This window comes from Tamandua tetradactyla, chromosome 3, assembly GCF_023851605.1.
Source record: "Tamandua tetradactyla isolate mTamTet1 chromosome 3, mTamTet1.pri, whole genome shotgun sequence".
In the NCBI taxonomy this organism is placed as follows: Eukaryota; Metazoa; Chordata; class Mammalia; order Pilosa; family Myrmecophagidae; genus Tamandua; species Tamandua tetradactyla.
The window spans coordinates 128,129,669-128,149,160 of NC_135329.1; the positions used below are offsets into that span (position 1 = coordinate 128,129,669).

General features: G+C 39.6%; 1 protein-coding gene and 1 long non-coding RNA gene across 13 annotated transcripts in view; one reads left to right on the plus strand and one right to left on the minus strand.

The window, feature by feature from the left end:
• ACVR1 (activin A receptor type 1) overlaps positions 1 to 19,492 on the minus strand; it is a 140,685-nt gene that overhangs the window by 30,107 nt on the left and 91,086 nt on the right. For all 10 annotated transcript variants that reach the window (XM_077153886.1, XM_077153889.1, XM_077153891.1 and 7 more), the window contains 5 exons: positions 18,247 to 18,510; positions 15,923 to 16,134; positions 12,671 to 12,770; positions 8,980 to 9,126; positions 1,196 to 1,471 (listed from right to left, as the gene is read on the minus strand). In XM_077153886.1, the coding sequence (XP_077010001.1) occupies positions 1,196 to 1,471; positions 8,980 to 9,126; positions 12,671 to 12,770; positions 15,923 to 16,134; positions 18,247 to 18,510 (999 nt within the window). The remainder of the gene's footprint in view (positions 1 to 1,195; positions 1,472 to 8,979; positions 9,127 to 12,670; positions 12,771 to 15,922; positions 16,135 to 18,246; positions 18,511 to 19,492) is intronic.
• On the plus strand, positions 7,093 to 15,356 carry LOC143677647 (uncharacterized). 3 transcript variants are annotated; one of them, XR_013172773.1, is made up of 4 exons: positions 7,093 to 7,264; positions 9,674 to 9,828; positions 10,639 to 10,725; positions 14,493 to 15,356. It is a non-coding gene; the product is annotated as an uncharacterized LOC143677647 (long non-coding RNA). The 3 variants fall into 3 exon arrangements; XR_013172772.1 differs by having other exon boundaries at positions 10,639 to 15,356; XR_013172774.1 differs by lacking the exon at positions 9,674 to 9,828.

Sequence of the window (19,492 nt, forward strand, 5' to 3'; positions counted from 1 at the left end):
TTTTGACTAGAGCATTTCCTAATATATCTCATGTAGATAGTTTGATTGAATGTCATAAGTACTTGGAATCTCAGGTAGGACATGAGATTTTGTTGGTTTGTCCAGAGTGATGCCCCGATGAATCCCAGAGTGATTTGATCAGTGACCAGAAAAGTATTTGCAAGCCCCCTTCAGGGAATGGTGAGAGCGGGGAGAAATTCAACGTCCCCAAACTGAATTCTTGATATTCTCACAAGCAGTGTGGACAACCAAAGCTATAGGCTGAGCCCCCAGTCTTGGGGTTTGTTCATATGAAACTTAACCCCACAAAGAATAGGTCAAGTCTACTTAAAATTTAGGCCTAAGAGTCACCCCCAAGAGAGCCTCTTTTGTTGCTCAGATGTGGCCTCTCTCTCCAGCCAACATGACGAGCAGTCTCACCACCCTCCCCCTCTCTGCGTGGGACATGACTCCCAGGGGTGTGGACCTTCCTGGCAACGTGGGACAGAAATCCTGGAATGAGCTGAGACTCAGCATCAAGGGACTGAGAAAAACCCTAGAATGAGCTGAGAATTAACATCAAGGGATTGAGAGAACCTTCTCAACCAAAGGGGGAAGAGTGAAATGAGGCAAAGTGTCAATGGCTGAGAGATTCCAAACAGAGTCGAGAGGTTATCCTGGAGGTTATTCTTATGCATTAAGTAGATATCACCTTGTTGTTCAAGATGTAGTGGAGAAGCTGGAGGGAACTGCCAGAAAATGTGGAGCTGTGTTCCAGTAGCCATGTTTCTTGATGATGATTGAACAATGATATAGCTTTCACAATGAGACTCTGTGAATGTGAAAACCTTGTGTCTGATGCTCCTTTTAGCTACTATATCAACAGAAGAGTAGAACATATGGAATAAAAATAAATAATAGGGGGAACAAATGTTAAAATAAATTTAGTTTGAAATGCTAGTGGTAAATGAAAGCGAGGGGTAAAGGGTATGGTATGTACAATCTTTTTTTTCTCTATTATCGTTTTATTTCTTTTTCTGTTGTCTTTTTATTTCTTTTTCTAAATTGATGCAAATGTTCTAAGAAATGATGAATATGCAACTATGTGATGATATTAAGGATTACTGATTGTATATGTAGGATGGAATGATATCTTAATGTTTTGTTTGTTAATTTTTTTTAATTAATAAAAAAAGTAAAAAAAAAAAAAATTTACCCAGATCTGCTATGCAGCACTGTCCATTCTTCTTGACCAGGATGTTTTTGCTCTTTAAATCTCTATGGGCAATGGCTGCTTTCCCTTGGGTCCCAAATATTTCAATGTGCAAATGTGCAAGACCACTGGCGATGGATAGCACTATTCGAAGGCAGCTAACTGTATCCAGAGTAGTCAGCTGAAGATAGTCATACAACGATCCCATTTCATGATAATGTGTAATTAACCACAACTGAGTACTGGAGTGCCTTGATGTCATATCTGAAGCAATGAAACCTGGAGAGAGCAAGAACAAAGTTAATACACATATGAGAATTCCACACAACTTTTAATACCTAGAAACAGTGACTTATACAGCAGATATCATCCATAACATAAGTATACTAACCAAATGCCAGGAAAGGAGGTTGACAGAGGCACCGACAGAAAAAAATTGGATTTATTCCTTAAGTCCTATTCATATTCATTCCCATACAAGTGATGCTTTTAAAAAATACATTATACTGCAACAAGATTAAGACTTAATATCCTTGTGCTCACACATGACAGTGCCAAACTCTTCATAATGTTAATATTCTAAGCGCACATCATTCACCAAACACTCAAAAAGAGCACAAACTCAGAACCTCGAGACCTGTATTGCAGTCCTGACTTGGTCTGTAATCTGCTGTGCATTATTAGACAATTCATTTAGCCTCTCTAGTCTAGTCTAGTCTAGTCTAGTCTGCTCAGATGTATAATAAAGGGTGACTCTAGATTAAATGACTGATTCATCAAATAATAAAGGAAGGAATCAATTAAATTAACGAGCTGCTATGAGGTTCTTTTGTCAGTCACACAAAAGCAAAAAGGAAAAAAGTAAACCACACACACAAACCTGATGATGGTATGTCTGTTGGCTAGCAAAGAACGCAGATACAAAAATGCAAAAATTACAAAATATGAAAAGGTCTGTGACAGTGCTATCTGCACAGAGCAGTATGAGCCCACAGTAAGGAATTATATTAATTCACAACACATGGAACAATAGACCTCCACCAAGAAATGGCAATTGAACAGGTCTTGAAGAGAAATGAAATGCTGCCAGAAGTAGAGAGATAGGAAGAGATTTTTTGATGTTCTAAAAAGGACTTCTGAGCATACTGGAAGAACTGTAGAAGCCAGTGGCACTGCCTATCCTATCAAATCAATTGTGACATGTTTGCTTGCTTTTTCTGCTAGAGAGACACCCCTCTAGTGTTATTCTTATGTATGACCCATGATGGACAATGAAATTTGTGAATTATAAATAGAACAACAAATTTAAAAACAAACAGATGGCATGAGGAAGAATTAAATGACTTTGAAAGAGTCAGATAAAAAGAAGACAAAAAAATGCCTTAAACTTACTTACCTAGTGCTTTATATATAATTTCTCATGAAATTTTTCTCAAGAGACCAGTAGGATAATAGCATATTCATATTACAGATAAAAAAAAGTTGCAGCTGGGAGATGTTAAGTGAATGGCCAAAGACCACATACGGCTATTGAGTTTCTACTAATTTCAAGTTTGGTACTAGGTATTCTGGAATACCAGGAAGACTCTGGGAGCAAAGAAAGGTCCTCTATTTGATCACCAACAATAATAATAACAAGAATAGCAGCTAATATTTATTGAATACCATCTATGTGTCAGGCATAGTTCTAAGCATCCACATGAATTAGGAAGAGTGCACTCTTGTGAGACGAGGGGGGGTGGCGGTGTCAGCCAGTCTGCTCTAGAACACCTACTCTTACCACTATACACGCTGCCCCCCAAACAAGTCAGCTTCTCCTCAGGGGAAGTTGATGTACGTTCCTAAGGAATAGGGGTGAAGCAAACTGAATGAATAGCAAGCACTTGAGCACCCTGCCAGCTGCCTATTTCTCCCCTCTTCCTCTGGACCAGTTTCCACGGCCAGCCCCTGTCAGTGCCCCCTCCTTCCCTGTTCTCCAACCTCCCTTTATCTTCCTTTAGCTATTTCTCCAGGAGCCCACAGCTAGCACTAAGATGTAATACAAATATGCATTTAGATATTATTTTTATTAGCTGCAGTGCTCCTGTTTTAAAACCAGATGACATTAATCTTTATTTTGAAAAATAAATACTCCGAACTATAAAAGCAGCACTCAACATAAACTAAAGAACTTGTGTATCTGAGCAGCCTCCAACTAAATAAATAATAAACAAATTAATAGTTACTCTCTCGCCTTCCCTAATTCCCCCAGGTCTCAGAGAAGGATTTGTCTGTCTGGTTAATTAGAACTTCAGGAAAAATAACTCTTAAAATAAGCAGCTTTTTTTTTAAACTGTTCCTCTCACAGATGTGATTCACGTAACTATACTTGGTTTAAAATATTAGAGCACTTTTCTGCTACAAAAAAGAACGAAGTGGTGAGGCATGCAACATTGTGACTGAACCTGTGGGACATCTGGCAAGGCAAAATCAGCCAGAAACAAAAGAGCAAATATATTGTATGGTATCATTTAGAAAATACATATAAGAAAACAGGGGCCTAGATTATAAACTCTTATAGCAGGCACATTTTGACCAGAGTGGTACTTATTTCTGGATTTTGAGAGGCTGTTTTATATCTGTATAACCTGGTATTTAGAGATAAGAATGAAGCCGATCAGGTCGAGATTAAGATAATTCAGAATACAGGGGTAAGGAAGCCACTGTTTCTATTTTAGAACCTCATCTACTCTTTGAGACCAAAAGGAAGAAAGGTTTATTTTGTCCACAACTGAAATTGTCTTTAGCACATACTCTAACTCAACCTGTCTGGATAGAGCATTTAAACAATGCAAACACAGGGAGCCCAGAATAAGAACTAGGGCCTTTAGTCCTGTATAGTTTAATGTAATGCCTGGATACATCCCAGAGTATATTAAGCAGATAATCAAAAAGTATTGTCAAAGTCCCCTGAGGGATGGGGAAAAAAAACTGGAACTATTAAACTTCACCACTGGGGAAACCCCTGATACTGTGTCAAACATTAGGGACACCCAAATCAATAGGCCCAGCCCTTAATCTTGAAGCTTGCTCTTGTGAAGCTTATATATTTAGCAGAGAAGCTTAGCCTATCTATAGATGTGCCTGAGAGTTATTTCCAAAGGAACTCTTTTGTTGCTCAGATGTGGCCTCTCTAAAGCTCAATCTGCAAGTGAAATCATTGCCCTCCTCCTTATGTGAGACATGATACCCAGGGGTGAAAATCTCCCTGGCAGCATGGGAGATAACTCCCAGGGATGAGCCTCGCCCTGACACTGTGGGATCAACAATGCCATCTTGACCAAAAAGGGGAAAAGAAGTGTAACAAATAGGTTATCAGTGGCTGGGAAAGTTCAAATAGAGTCTAGAGGCCACTCTGGAGATCACTCTTATGTAAACTTCAGTTAGACGTTGCTACCTATCATAGCCTGCAAACCCCCAACCAAAACCATTCCTGCCAATTCTAAAGAACACCTAGGGCATTATGTAAGATTCTACAAAGGTTCCATGCAGCAGAGTAACTTTCCAGAATCCTACAACCTCCAGATGGGTCCCTGGATCAGGTAAGTCCTGAAATGCAGAGAGGACAGCCTCTCCAGAATATCAACTAGTTTATCCCCCTATCCCATATCATCAAAAGCCCCTTTCAACATGAAAAAGAATGGGCATAGCCCAAATACCCTCTAAAGAGTATGAGAAAGATCAAAGGTGATGGTGGAGGTATACAGAGAAGGTATGGTTTAACAAACGAGTGTGAGTGCTGAATCATTATACTGATATTTCTTTACATCTCTAGTATCTTAGAGCAGCTAGAAATAAAAACCTAAAATTGTGGAATTGTAACCCACACCAAACCCTGAAATCTGTTCTACAACTAATTGTTGTGATGTGCTTTGAAACTTGTTTGCTTTTTTTATATATGTTATTTTTCACAAAAAAAGAAAAAATCAATTGTGATGATAAATGCTCAGCTATATGATGATATTGTGAACCATCGATTGTACACTTTGGATGATTGCATGGTATCTGAATATATATCAATAAAAAATACTTTTTAAAAAAAATATTAGAACACTTTTATGGGATATTTACATTTGCATCAAACCACTCTGCTGTTGGTAGAGGTTAAACAGGTGCTAGAAGTTGGAACTTCAGCACAGCCACTGGATAAGTTCATTAAGGGGGGAGCAAAGTGATTAGGGAGGAAACCTTACTTAACAGTCAAAGCCATCCTCCCAGGCTCCTCAAGAGCTAAAATAAAACCCCAGATCTTAAGTAATGTGGTCACTTTCCGTGTGAGCCTCTGGAGACTTTCCCAGGAACCTTCCCCCTGGCAGCTCTGCCGCTGAGAGGGGAGGTCCCAGCAAGGAGGACACAGTAGTCTAGAGTGCTGGACCCTGGAGCCAGGCTACCTGGGTGCACGTGCTCGTTCCACCATGCCCTGCGAAGGGTGATCTGGGGCAAGTCGCTTAAAATCTCAGTATCTCAGTTTCCTCATTTGTAAAGTGAGGATAGCATCAATACATCTCACAGGGTTACTAGGAGAGCAAAAGAGTTATTACATGGAAAGTGCTTAATTACTACGATGCTTAATACATAGTAAATGTTCCAAAGATGGTGGGCTGTTATATTTTTAAATAGCTCAGGGCTCAAAAAAAATCACAACAATTTTGTAATTTAACATCTTGTGTGGGTATCCCCCCTTACTTCCAATTAGTCTCGAGAAATTCTGACTGATTAAACAGTGAGGCAATACTTTTTTTTTAATTAATTAATTTATTTTTTTGCATGGGTAGGTACCGGGAAGAGGCAATACCTTTTGAGATTATAAAGCAAAACTTTAGAGTGGAATTCTTACGTTAACTCACACTCACTGGTGGTTTTCGTGATGAAGAAAAGAATGTTCAGAAAGGTACAACTTGGGCCCAAAGTCACACTGAGCCTTGGAAGACGCTGAGTAAAACCAGTTTCCCAAATTTCCAGAGACCTGTCCCTGCCACCACCAAATGACAAACTCCCATCACTCACTGATTTGTGGACTTCTATACCAGACACAGCAGAGGAAAGAGTTAAAATTCAAACTAACCCACTTGAAAGATAGGGTCTTACAGGTCTAATTAGAGGAAAAACAATGAAGGTCCAGAGTTTCATATATAGATAGATAGACAGATTAATTATGTATCTTGGAAGAGTCTATAGTTAGCAATCCTCAAGGGTGGGGGAAAAATCATGATCTGATATTTAAAACACAATATGCTCTTTTTTATCGCAAAAAAGGATCACAGAAAACCTTAAAGTCTCTGCAATCAGAAAACTGGCAGTGCAGGAAAAGAAGTTGAATGAAAAAAAGGTTGTGCATTTCTATTATCTTTCTCAAATAAAAGGACCACAGTGTAAGATCGATTCATATAGCTGATTATATTGAGGGCAAAAAAAATCTCATAAATTTCAGAATTTCCATAAATCATTAGGTAATAAGAAATGTCCTAAGTGACCACACTAAAGGAACATAATTTATGTTACAGGAATCATATTGAATAGGTAACAGTCATGTTTCCCATGTGTTAATCCAATTTCAGAACTGTTCACTGAGCACCTAGCATGTGCAAAGTACTGAGCTCAGCACTGTGGGGTGAATGCAAAAAACAGAGGAAATCATTCTTAGCCTCGGTGTACTATGGAGTGGCATTACGGGTCCCTTAACTTGTGTGCATGTAAAGTGGCTTATTTGCCCAGCACAGCAATATCTAGAGCATTTTGCCCAAGGAGCCTGTGAGCCCCACGGGTATGAGAGGGGCTGTATGATGTGCCCTTCCTTAGGTAAGTCTCTGTTCCCACATGCCTCTGTGCCCTAAGAGAAATTCCACTGTCACCAAGGATACATTTCTTATACATCACATCTGCCAACACAACCAACTCTTAATCTGTTGCTCGACCTCAGTCTGTCCCAGTGTCTGAGGAAAACCTGGGCCAAGCTGATCTTCCTGAAAAACAGCATACCTATCTCAAAAGTTGTGCCTTCCAGAAGGACATTCAAGGGCAATTATGACATGGGTGAGTCTTCACCTCTTGCATTGTCTCCAGAATCCAAGAAGCAGCTGCACACTACTCCACGACCATCTCACAGATTAAGGGTGAGGGTGAAGACTGTGGTTGAGAGTTAGACAGCCTGGGTGTGAGTCTCAGCTCCACTAGTTAACCTGCTGGGTGATGGTGACCTCTGCACCTCAGCTGCCCCGTCAGTTAGAGCTAGGAAAACAGGATACCTGCCTTCTTGTGGCTGTGCTGTTGACTCAATGAGAAAATACACACACAGCACTTAGGCAGAGCAAACAGCATAGTAACTACCCATCATTATTGTGGCTGTTATGTCGCTATTGCTAAACATGTCATCTACATGCAGTACAGGACAGTGTGTGGCAAAAGTCACAGTAGAGACACAAAGGAGAGAGTGCAGGAAAACACATTTAATCCCACTGGGAGAAACCAACAGGGAACCGAGAAGTTTTGATAGAGGAGGAAGAGGGGTTGGAGGGTGAGGTGGAAAACGGCAACAAGGGGTAGAAACAAAAGTGTTTGTGGCATTCCCTAGGAAAGGCAAATTCTGGAAATAGCTGCACATGAGAATCTTTCTAGATGAAGCATAAGTGACTCTTCGGAACCCTAAAACAGGGAGCCCTGAATGCCAGGCCAGAAATCACAAATGTGGTTGGCAATGAGGGAACTATGGAGACACTGTGAGCAGAGGAAATCACTGGCAGATACTCAGTGTGGAGGGATGGATTGGAAAGGAGAGGTCAACAGCAAGAATACAAGTGAGGGGTATTAGCGATACAAGGGCCTAAGGAATGAGGCAGAGGGACACAATTCTGAGATGGAACAGACCACCATACTGTTGAAACCAAGCTCTGGACAACTGTCACACCATTAATGCAGACAACTTATTCAGATTCAAATACTAAATTGGCAGTATTGGAATATAAATAAACTCTGGCAATGGCCTTCCTCTAAGCCAGACCTAATCCAAAAGCTATAAAATGGCCAAAAGAAAAAAAAAATCCTACAGTCAGAGTTAAATTCCATGTCAAACTTTACATCCACTATTGAAGAAGCACTCCAGCAGCATTCCCCACCCATCTATTAATATAACCACATTTAGGGAAATGTTTCAAAAATGCAGAAAGGCTGTGGGCCCGAGGAATATTCTCACCCCTTTGATTGCCATAGCGGTATTTCAATGGGCATTTCTCATATTTCACAAATGTTCCTAAGCTTCAGTTTCCAAATTAAAACTTATGCTAAATCCCTCTGTAAATCTGGGCTTTAAAAACGATGCTTCATTTGAGGGAATGTGCATTTAATTACGATGTCCCTGGGAGCTGTGAATCTCTAGGAAACAGTCCAAAGAGCTTTCTTATTTTGATTCAAGGAATAAATATTCAAAAGGGTGGAGTAAGTAGAACAACCAATGAGACCCTGAAGTGAACAACATGGGACAAATTTTTGTTGTTTAAATAACGATCTGCAGATGTAGGAATAAGAATTAGCAACAACAATTTCCTTTCATCATCCAGAGAATCCTAAAACTTAAACTCTTTTGCAGCTTCAAATAAGAAACTACTGCTAAAAAGAAAAACAGTATGTGTATATGCTGGTAGTCCCTATACCACTTTTTAGGACAGACTCTCAAAATTCACATTCATCTGCAAAAAGGCAGACAGTTATTTCTATCTTGATGCAATTAATAAGGGAACTATCCTTATACTTACCTAAAATATTTTCATGCCTCAGCATCACGGTGTTATACAATTCTGTTTCTCTAAACCATGACTTCTCATCCCGGGAAGAGAAGATCTTCACAGCAACATTCTCCCCTTGCCAACTGCCCCTCCATACCTCTCCATACCTGCCTTTCCCTACAGAAAGCAAAACAGAGGGGACACTGGACATTAGGCACACAAGAAGCAGCCAACCCTAATTATGTATTACAATAAGTCAAGAAACTAGAGTCTGCAGTTCTTAATCCTTCTGGTTGTTTATGCTGAGAAACTCAGTTTAAAGATATAAATACCACAATTTGGCCTGTAAAGACATTAAAAAAAAAAAGTCGAGTCTGCCTCTCCCACCAACCTCATCATGACAACAGATTAAAAGCCTTGTATTTGCATAGTACAATTAGTTAATTATTAAGTTTATATTTAAGACCCCTTATTAAAAGGTATAAAATGCATTATGGTTTTTAAAAATACATGAACGTTAATAAAGCCTAGCAAATGCTGCAAAAATCAGATTTCAATGTTGCCCTGAATGCAGCTTCTCCCACCACTGCCAAAAAAAAAAAAATGTGTACATGGCTAAACTAAATAGTTTATTTGATGCCATCCCTTCATAGAAGATCAACAAAGGCATTTTCTAAGAGTCCATGTTTGTGAATTTACACATATATTTATATTTTTCTCAAAGGGTGCTATTAAGTTTGAGATGTGTATTCTGAAAATAAAACAAAACAATGCTGTGTAGGAGGAAATCGACAAGCAGCCGTTGCCAGCCCTAAAGGATTTCGTGGTGGAGGATATATTACAAAAGAGGATTTTCAAAGTCTTAAGCACATAATCCCGGTACAGTTCTGACTCCTGACAGGTCATGGGCACTGGCTTGTGAGACCGCCCCTGCGGTGCCACAGATGGGCTCCAAGGAGAATCTCGGCTGCTTGGAGAAGACATGGGGTGGATTTGGTAGATGCCCTTCTCCTGCGGCAGCAGCACACCTGACAACGTTGTCAACTGCATGCTCCCCCTCCTGTTCTTCTCCTTAATTATAGGTAGGGGAGACCAGGGAGGTTGGAGGGAGGAGGTAATTACCCTGAGACTATGAGGATCAGCAGAGGGTATAATCAAGGGTAATGACATCCACAGCACCTAGATAACAACGCAGCAGGAGCTACAGCTTCCAGGGCAGTCAGGCCTTCTACTAAGGCAAGACGCTGCTGAGAATCACAGCCTGTAATAAGCAGCTGCAGCACCACCTGCGTACACAGGAATCCAGCTCTTAGCAGAAAAACTGAGAACCCAAACATGGAGGGAGGCAGGCCTCTCCAGGTGACACATTTGAAACACAATCAAGAACACTAAATCTAGAATCCCTTGCAATAAATAAAGTCATTTTTAAATACCAGTGGTCATACAGAAGGACATCAAATGTGATCAACAGTGTCCAATGTGGGCCACTTGTCAGGTCGGACAAGTACTGCTCAGTGCAGCATCCGTTTTAACAAAGTTATAAAAACTGTCCAGTATTTGTTGCTCAAGATCAGGGCTAGTACTAAAATACTACAAAACTGGCTGCCAGAAAATGGTACACTGATCTTTTCCTGGCTTTGATTGTATTTTCCGTCTATATTTTTCCTTTGCCCTATTTTTTTTCATTAGGAAAGGGAGAAACATCCCATGGAATTATGCACATTATCATAAAGTTGCCTCGACTGTTTTTAGAGAAATTTGGAAACGGATGGCAAGGTAGGTAGATAAAATTAAAGCAGAATTCTATTTCAATGACTTACAGATTTTATGAAGTTGTTAAATGCTTTTCTAAACTGCAACCTTGGTCCAGGGCCCCCCAAAACACAAGCAGAGCTGCGCAAACCTTGGTCGTGGAGCCCCACAAAAGGAAACCCTAAGGCACCTAAAATTTGGGATTTCACTGATCACCATTTAGGAATGACCATTCTGGACCAATTCCCTGTGGTTTCTGAACCAAAAACAGTATAATTTTATCCCTTTAGTTCATCACATGCATTTATATTCAAGGCTGGATTCCATGAACACTAACTACAAGCTGCTGGAAGTGCAATGCTTTTGTTAAGGTCTTTAATGCTAAACCAACAAAACACTGTAATTGAATTTATGCTATTTCATGAAGAATACTTAGACAACCAGAAACTGTGTATATTTAAAGGTGAAGTACTATTTTGCACTTTGGGCTCCAGGACCAATCTCTGAAGTCAGATCTGGGAATACTGTTTTGCTCTTTGAATGCTGAGTGGCCTTGGGACAGGTCAATAGAAGCTAATGAGATAAGCCAATGCCTCCTTTCTCTGCCATCTCTATCGCTACCTGATACATCAGTTCATAATCACTAGGATATTTGTTGGTACAAGAGGAAAACCCTTTTGAAATGAGCACATCTGAAGCTTTCCCATTTTTATTTTACTCACTCACAACTTGCTGTGGAGGAGGGACAGTCACAGTAGCTGCTAAAAAGGCAACGAGGCTGCCTGATGGTTGCCCATGTGCCTGAATGTAGCAGTCACTGTCCTTCCTACCTCTTCCCGCCCTCCTTCTACTGTTGGGTTGGGGAGAGCCCAGTTCCCATGAAAAAAGGAAGAAAGCCAAAGGACAGCAGCCAAGTAGTGGAAGCAGTTTATGGTGGCCAGCCACCTCCTGAATGCAAAAGATGGGATGGCAGGAGCTGGCAAGCTGAGCCCAAAGAAACCATGAGAACTAGGAAGAGACTGTGAAAATGATGCCAACCCGATTGGTTCTGTAGCCATCCCTGCATGCTATCTAAGGGTAAAATTAACAAAAACTATACAGTGACTCACAAATACCCACCAAAACTAAATAAAAAAATCAATAATTTTTTTAAAAAAGCATTTGACTCCATCTTCCTGGTGGGTAATGTAGCAATATACAAAACCAGTCATAAAAGTAGTTCAAATTTTGATCCAGGAACCTCACTTCCTGGGGACTTGTTCTGAAAAAATAATTCAAAAGAAAAAAGCAATGCATGCAGAAATATTTCTCAAGTAGTATTGTTAAAGTTAAAATGGGCTATTATACAATCTTTTAACATACTTGCAACGTCTACAAATACATGGAAATTTGGATTTAAAACATGAAAAAAGGGCACACATTATAGTCACACCATGACTACATCTACATATAAATATGTTCAAACAGGGTAAAATGTGAGAGCCCACAGAGAAATGTACAGAGCTCCTGTTTAAATGAAGGAGTTGCACAAATTTGTTTAATTATTTTTAAAGGGAAGGAAAGATCGGAAAGGATTAGAAAATTTCAACAAACAAGTTTATTATCCAAAAATCCACTTACCTCAGATCATTCAATGCCTATAGTCAGGAGCAATATACTGATTCATTTTTCAAGCACTCCCATTATCTAAGTGTTCAACTGCAACCAAAAACTTTTAACAATGAATTCACTTTACTAACCAGTGACAGAGTTCTCTGACAAAAGCTTCAACAAGTTCAGGTACTCAAATATGAGTAGTCTCAGAGAAGAGAGATGCATTCACACCACATGGCTACCTCACATTTCCTGAAATTTAATAAGGAGGCAATAGGCAACAAGAAAGAGATTGTCCAGACTTCTGTCCTACTTCTGGAACCATGAGCAACATTGCAAATAACCCTCAAAGGAAAGGAAAAAAAGAATTACCAACCGACACACTCCAACAGTGTAATCTGACGAGCCACTGTTCTTTGTACCAGAAAAGGAAGACCAGAGCCACTTCCTGAAGTACATGAATGATCCAATAAATCCTGTGGTTTAAGACAAAGAAAAAAGGAAACTATTGAGAATGAGCTCCTGGTTTTGAGTTTGGTATGCATGCTGCTGTAATTCAGATGGAGGGCAGTAAGCCTGTGCACGTAGCCCGTCAGAGTGTGTGAAAGGCTCCACTGGACGGGGAGTGGATTTCTTTCTCAGAGAAACCAGAAGCTAGCCCTTTTTCTAAGATGTAATACTTTTCCAGGGGAATAAGTAGCCCTTTTTTTATACCCAGAGTTTCAGAACAAAATGCACGAAGAAGTTGAGCAAAGTCAAAGAAGCAAATTAGAAGCAAAGTGGAACACAAGGTGAAGCAGTACAAAGAATGGCGAGTGGGGCAAAAAGAGAGGAAGACAGTTCTTTCAACTCAAAGAGCTGGGTCTAATTTGCCACATTCCGGTAGTCTCACTAAGTATCCCTCAAATGGTCCATTTCAGTTCACATACCAATTAAGGAGCTCTCATATGTGATATTTGTACTGGGAACACCCCAGTAGAAATGTGGGTCATCAAATTGGTACACTCAAGCTAAGTACGGGACATGGATGGAGGTCACCTGTTAGGTAAGTGAGGAATAAAAAAGCCACAAAATTAACCTATATGTCATTTCTTGACGTAAATTCCAAGTCAAAAAAAAATAACATTTCCATTAAAAACAAAATAAAACTAGTGCCCCAAAACCTACTTTTATAAACCTACTTTTGACTCTATTGTCAAGAGTCCCAGTTAGTTGGTTTATAAATTTTCTTTTTCATTCTCAGTGCAAGCCAAGAAGCAGAAATCTTTTTGTTTCAGGAATGGATGATCTATAACAAACAATATTGTGCCCCTGGTAGCAGTGATGGGGTTGCAGTAATGTGAAGTAATATTCCTCAAAACTGTCCTTTCCCAAGCATTTTAACTGGCCTGTACAAAGCTATACATCGATGTATTTGAATTCCATTTTCTTTCATTTCCTTTGGGCACAATCCTCTGAGCACCATTGTCAAGTACTGTTAATGGGCAAAATGACCCAAAACGGAAGAGCAAAAGGAAGACATTTAGAATCCTTAAAAAATACAAAATGGGTAATCACAAAGAAATTGAGGGTAGCTGAAGTAGACTTTCCTATCTCCTTAACCATTTTTGCTTTTGCTGGTCCTTTCTGTCTTTATTCTTTCCTTTTTTAAAAGTAGATTAATTCTGAAAATTAAACTATGTTATTTTTTCATAACATCAGATGCATTATTTTCCATGTAGGGGAATCATTTAGTAGAGGATATGCTTCGTTGTACCATGCAAATGAGCATGGCCCTTAAATAAGTAGGTAAACCAATAGTGTTAACTTGTTTTAAATAGTGCTGTAGTGCATTATTATTATTGTGTGATATACTATCACTTACATGGTTGAGTTTAGACTATTTTGGCATATTCTCTCATTTCCCTCTCCAAATTCTAAAATCTATTTAAACAGTAATTCATATTAGATGTTCTTATCATCACCCTTGGTAATTAGTTATGTTCACAGCTTGGAGGTATGAAGTTCTGACTATTCTATTTTTGAGCTTGCTTAGCTAAAGCTATGTCAGAATCCATCCTCATACCTTTTTGCTACTAACTCAACAAACTCATTTAGTTTTCCTTCAAACTTGAAATTGATTTCTAAGTATATTCCCAATGAAAAACTGTACTTCTCTACTTGTTGAAATGTAATGTCCTTATATCCTCTTTCCGCAGTTTCACTGTCCTGTGTTTTAAATAGCTAGGTAAAAGGAAGCTAAAAAAGCTTCCTTCCCCTGTTTTCTTACCAAAAAGGACACTTGACTAGTGACTCAGTGGTGGAGAAGGCATCCGGGTAGGATTTTCCCGGCCTCTATCAGCCACCACCAAAATGTTTGACGGCTCACCGAGGACGGTTCCTGCAGCTGTCCAGGTGTAGCACCTGAGCTACAAGGATGGTCTTTGGAAAGGAGAAGTCTTCTCAGCCAAAGGAGCCGCAGGGTCAACCTTCACAACTGACTGAGCATGACAGCAGTACTACCAGCCACTTTAAAGCTTATCGTCTAGAGAACAAGACTTGATACGAGAAGATCTTGAGTATTATTTGGGCATGGTATTAAATAACAATCACATAAGAAAGTTATCTTGATATTTTTTGATTCATTGGGTTATGACAAGGACGTCATCTTGATTGGCATTGGCATTTCTGACTTAAAGTTTAAAATTTCTTTAAAATGAACACTTGACACTTTTATAACATAAGAACAAAGAGACAGTCACTTTTTAATATGATTTGATCATAAGACATGCAAAAGAAAAATTTTTACACCTTCAAGCACAACCGATTCTTGCCCTGCATTGTCCAGGAGGACAGCCACTAGCCACACGTTGAACGAGTGAAATGTGGCTAGCCTGAATTGAGATAGGCTGCAGGCTATTTAACACGGCGGATTTTGAAGACTTATTTAAAAAAAAAAAAAATCAAAACAAAAATGTAAACTATCTTGCTGATAATTTTTATTGATTACATGTTAAAATGACATAATTAGATACACGGGATTAAATAAAACATTTGTCAAAATAAGACCACCTATTTCTTTCAATTTATTTCTAATGTGGCTACTAGAATTTTAAATTGTTTCGATTGGGAAGTGCTGTTCTAGCCGTGGACAGCAATCCACAAGGGGGCAGCACAAGAGCACAAACATTTTTATAGTGGTGGTTTTTGGATATCAAGTTTTAAAGTTTTAAATTCCATGGTGTTGAAATAATCTAGGAAGGAAAATTTGATTCTTATTATTAAGCAAAAAGTCTCTTTTTAAGCATACATACTGCTAAAAAACAGAGTAACTGAGTACCATAAACTCTAAGCCCTTCCCAAACGACAGGAAACCATTCTCTGCCCTTTTTCCTTTCCTGCCAAAAGACAAGTAACAGCCTACTAGAATAAACCTCCTCCCTTGTTAACTGTTTATATAGGTCAGAAATGAGTGTTCTCACATAGGGGAGAATAAACAGGGGCCAGCATGAGCTTGCTTAGGACGTAAGCGACCAGTGGCACGGGTGTACATTGTCAGGCAGCCATTGCAGTTAGAGTTTCTAGCTCCAAATAATAAATCAGGCCATCTCTCTTATGCTTCAGATTCACAGTGGGGTTGCCAACTTACTGCTAATGTGCTGTCTCCAACGTTGGTGGTGATGAGCCCTTCAATGGTGCCATACTCCACATCTCTGGGATTGAGACGTTCTTGGTTGTGCCTTTTAAATTTTCGGAGAACAACTCCCAGTATGCAAGCTATAAAGCATAGTACGAACACTACAGACAGAATAATGAGGCTGACTTCCAAGTGTAAATTCTGTGCTCCAGGGAAGGATTTCCCTGGAGGTGGAGGAGAAAAGGGTAATTGGCTGTAAGAACCACTGTTTACTTATTAGTTAGCATAACCAATATCCTAATTCTCCTGATTCTGATTGCACAGTCACAAAAGGCTGTAACTAAAATACTCCTAACATCTGGCCAATGGCCCAGTCATTTTGCATTATTCTATTAGACGAAACTTCAGGTTGAAAAAATCCCATTGGAACCAACTGCATTAATGCATGTATATGAAAGTGCTTTTAAAATATAAAGTCCTATACAAAGCACTGATATTACTAATTTGGTTTTGATCTATAAGGATGTTTTATCCTCAAGCCCTTACAGACAGAAATGATGCTGTCATATCCCTATCTGAGTGCTATCTGTGTTAAAACTGAATTACCCAGTCTGTGGTTTCTCTCCCCAAATAGTGTGTATTTCTCTTGCTTAATTCTCACTGATCCTTTTACACTTCTGTGTCTAGCTAGGAACCTATTCATTTATCTATTCATTTGCTCATTTATTCAAGCACTCATTCACAATACTCATTCACTGATTCACTCACCTTATCATTCACTTTTAAGACACTCTTGCATTATCCACTCAAATAGTAGTACATTCATTTAAACACACACATATCACTCAAGAAGACACAAAATCTTTCTACCTGTCTAGTAAGCTAACTCCAATATTTTTAGTTGGACAGTGATGGTCCATTACTAAAAGGTTCCAAAACAACAATTATTCCTTTTATGATGCCAAGCCCTGTCCTTCCCCACAAATGTCTTAAGTTCTTTTCCACTTTCCTGACCTCTTAAGTAATCCAGTCCCAAGCCTAACTTCCTTTATATTTTCCTCTAACTTTCCAAACCACTCCCCCATCTCCAAATCATCAACAACTTGTGATGAAGTGTAAAACCAACTGTATACATTACATTACAAACATTGCTTGCCTCCCTATTTAGAAATTCCTTAAATAAAGAAAATAAATCTTCTGTTAAAACTCAGAGCCTAGCAGAACAGTGTGCAGATAAGGGACTCCATACTGTTGATATAATTTTTGTGTGAAAGCAGACATTCTCCATGTCTATTCACTCTATCAATAACAATTTAACTCACAAGTTAATTTAGTGGCGAAGTTTGTTCTTATCCAGTGTCCTAAGTTTTAACTACTTAAACATGCAATCTTTCTCTTTAAAATCTTCTTAATACTATTGAATCCTCTTTGGCTTATCAGAATTTAACCTTCTCTATATACTTTTAGGCTATCACCATAACCTTTTTAAAACCACTGTTAACATGGTCTTGTACCAGTTTTTTTTCCTTGTTCCACCTCCTCCCTGGCTGGCTGACATTTTTGGCAGTGGCTGCCTCTCCTACTCTACTTTTTGGTCTGCTTTTTGTCAGCCCCCAAATTAAATAATTATACCTATTAAAAATATACCCTATCTTAAGTGAGTGTGTATTTGGCTTCGAGTGAGCGTATGAAGAGTGTGACATACTATGTTTGTAGGGATTTTGAGGAAGCTATTTAAGGCTTCTTTTAGGGGGGACAGTTTCAGAGGAAGACTGATCTCCAGAGGATATATGGTTGCATCGAATACAGTATGAGGAGACTCTGCACAAGCTACTCAATGCTCATGTGAAATCTTACACGGCTTAAAGTTAAAGCTATAGCTCCGCTGGGAGCCACATGCGGCATTAGCAGTTAAGTGGAACTTTCTTTTTCTGCTTCCTCATAGAGGAAAGGCATTCTGCTCTCCTTTTTCCCCCCTAACACACTTGGCACGGACACGAGTATTTACTAAGCAGAACTGTTCCAGAAATCATGACTGACATGGCTCCCTAATAGAAAGGGGTGTACGAAACTGTGTGCCAGGCCACGGCTACTAAGAGATAACCAACCAGCTAAGCAGACATCAGTAGGTCAAATGATGTCAAAGTGGACATCACCTTGTTCATTCCCCCAAATCACCATCCCCCTCCTAAGACCGTATACCTTTCTCTTCCTCATCCACAGCTATCTACTTTGCCGTCCACTGCCATTGGTTCAAAAAGTAAGAGGAAAGCCTGTGACTCCTTAGATATTTAACCCACACAGAATCATCTCGAAAAAGAAAAGGGCATGGGAACCTTTGGTGGGCAGCTGGGCCGTGATGTTCCTGTTACACCAGTCTCCTTGGCAGCACTCCACGGCTTGGCCAGGCGATGGTGGGGTCTTACAGGTCATCTTCCCCTGCTCATAGACCTGGAAGCAGCCCTTCTGGTAGACGTGGAAGCCATCGTTTATGCTCAATGAAGAAAAACACTGCTGACCTTCACAGTGGTCCTCGGTCCCGCAGGAGAGGCCTTCACACACACACATATAAAGTCTGGTGTTTACCTTGGGATTCTCATCTGCAAAGGAGAGAAGGGAAGGAAAGGAAAGGAAAATCACTATATGGGCTGCTCCCCCATTGGGGGAATAATACACTTTTTCTGTAACCACCACACACACACACACACACACACACACACACACACACACACACACACACACACACACACACACACACACACACACACACACACACACACACACACACACACACACACACACACACACACACACACACACACTGGCCAAAGTCAAGCTAAGCATCATTTGCTCACATGTCTATATTCTGTAAACCTGGATCTCACTTGACCAGCTGCTAAATAGTAATATTTGAACATGTTTATGGAATGTGTGTACTCCTTAAGATTTTTCTAGGCCAAAGACTGGTGATCATCTGTCCAGAGGTTTCTGAAAATGAGCTTCTCCCACTGTGGTTTTTATGTTACCTCCAACCTGATGGGCTCCCATATCCCAATTCTTGCATGAAAATAAAACATTTTACCAGTACAGAATATCCATGACCATTATTTTAGGTAAAAAATGGCTCTTAAGTATACAGAAGCTGTTCAGAAACAGTTCTGCTGCCTCTGAACAAATCTCCATCAAGTAGTAAAACAAGGAATGCTGACCTTCCTGCTGTCACCCAAGTGCTTCAGAACCTTTTCAATATACCAATGAATTAAGAGTTTATAAGGATGAACAGTATATAATCAAATCCATATTATCAATATTGCCAGCTAGATGCCTAGACTAATCACTCTCAATAGTAGCAACACTATAGATTTATGTCGATCATAACAGGAATAAAAACTGCTTAACATTTTTCAACTAGCAGAAAAAACTGGGGCCCCAATTACTGTTCCTATGTAATGAAGGTTGAGGGCACAAGGAACAAAGGGAACAGAACGATGTTTGAACAACAGGGCAACAGGTGAGGACTAAAGAGCAGCAAACACCTGGTGACTCCCAAGTGGAAAGAAAGGCAGAGCTGTACCATCAGTG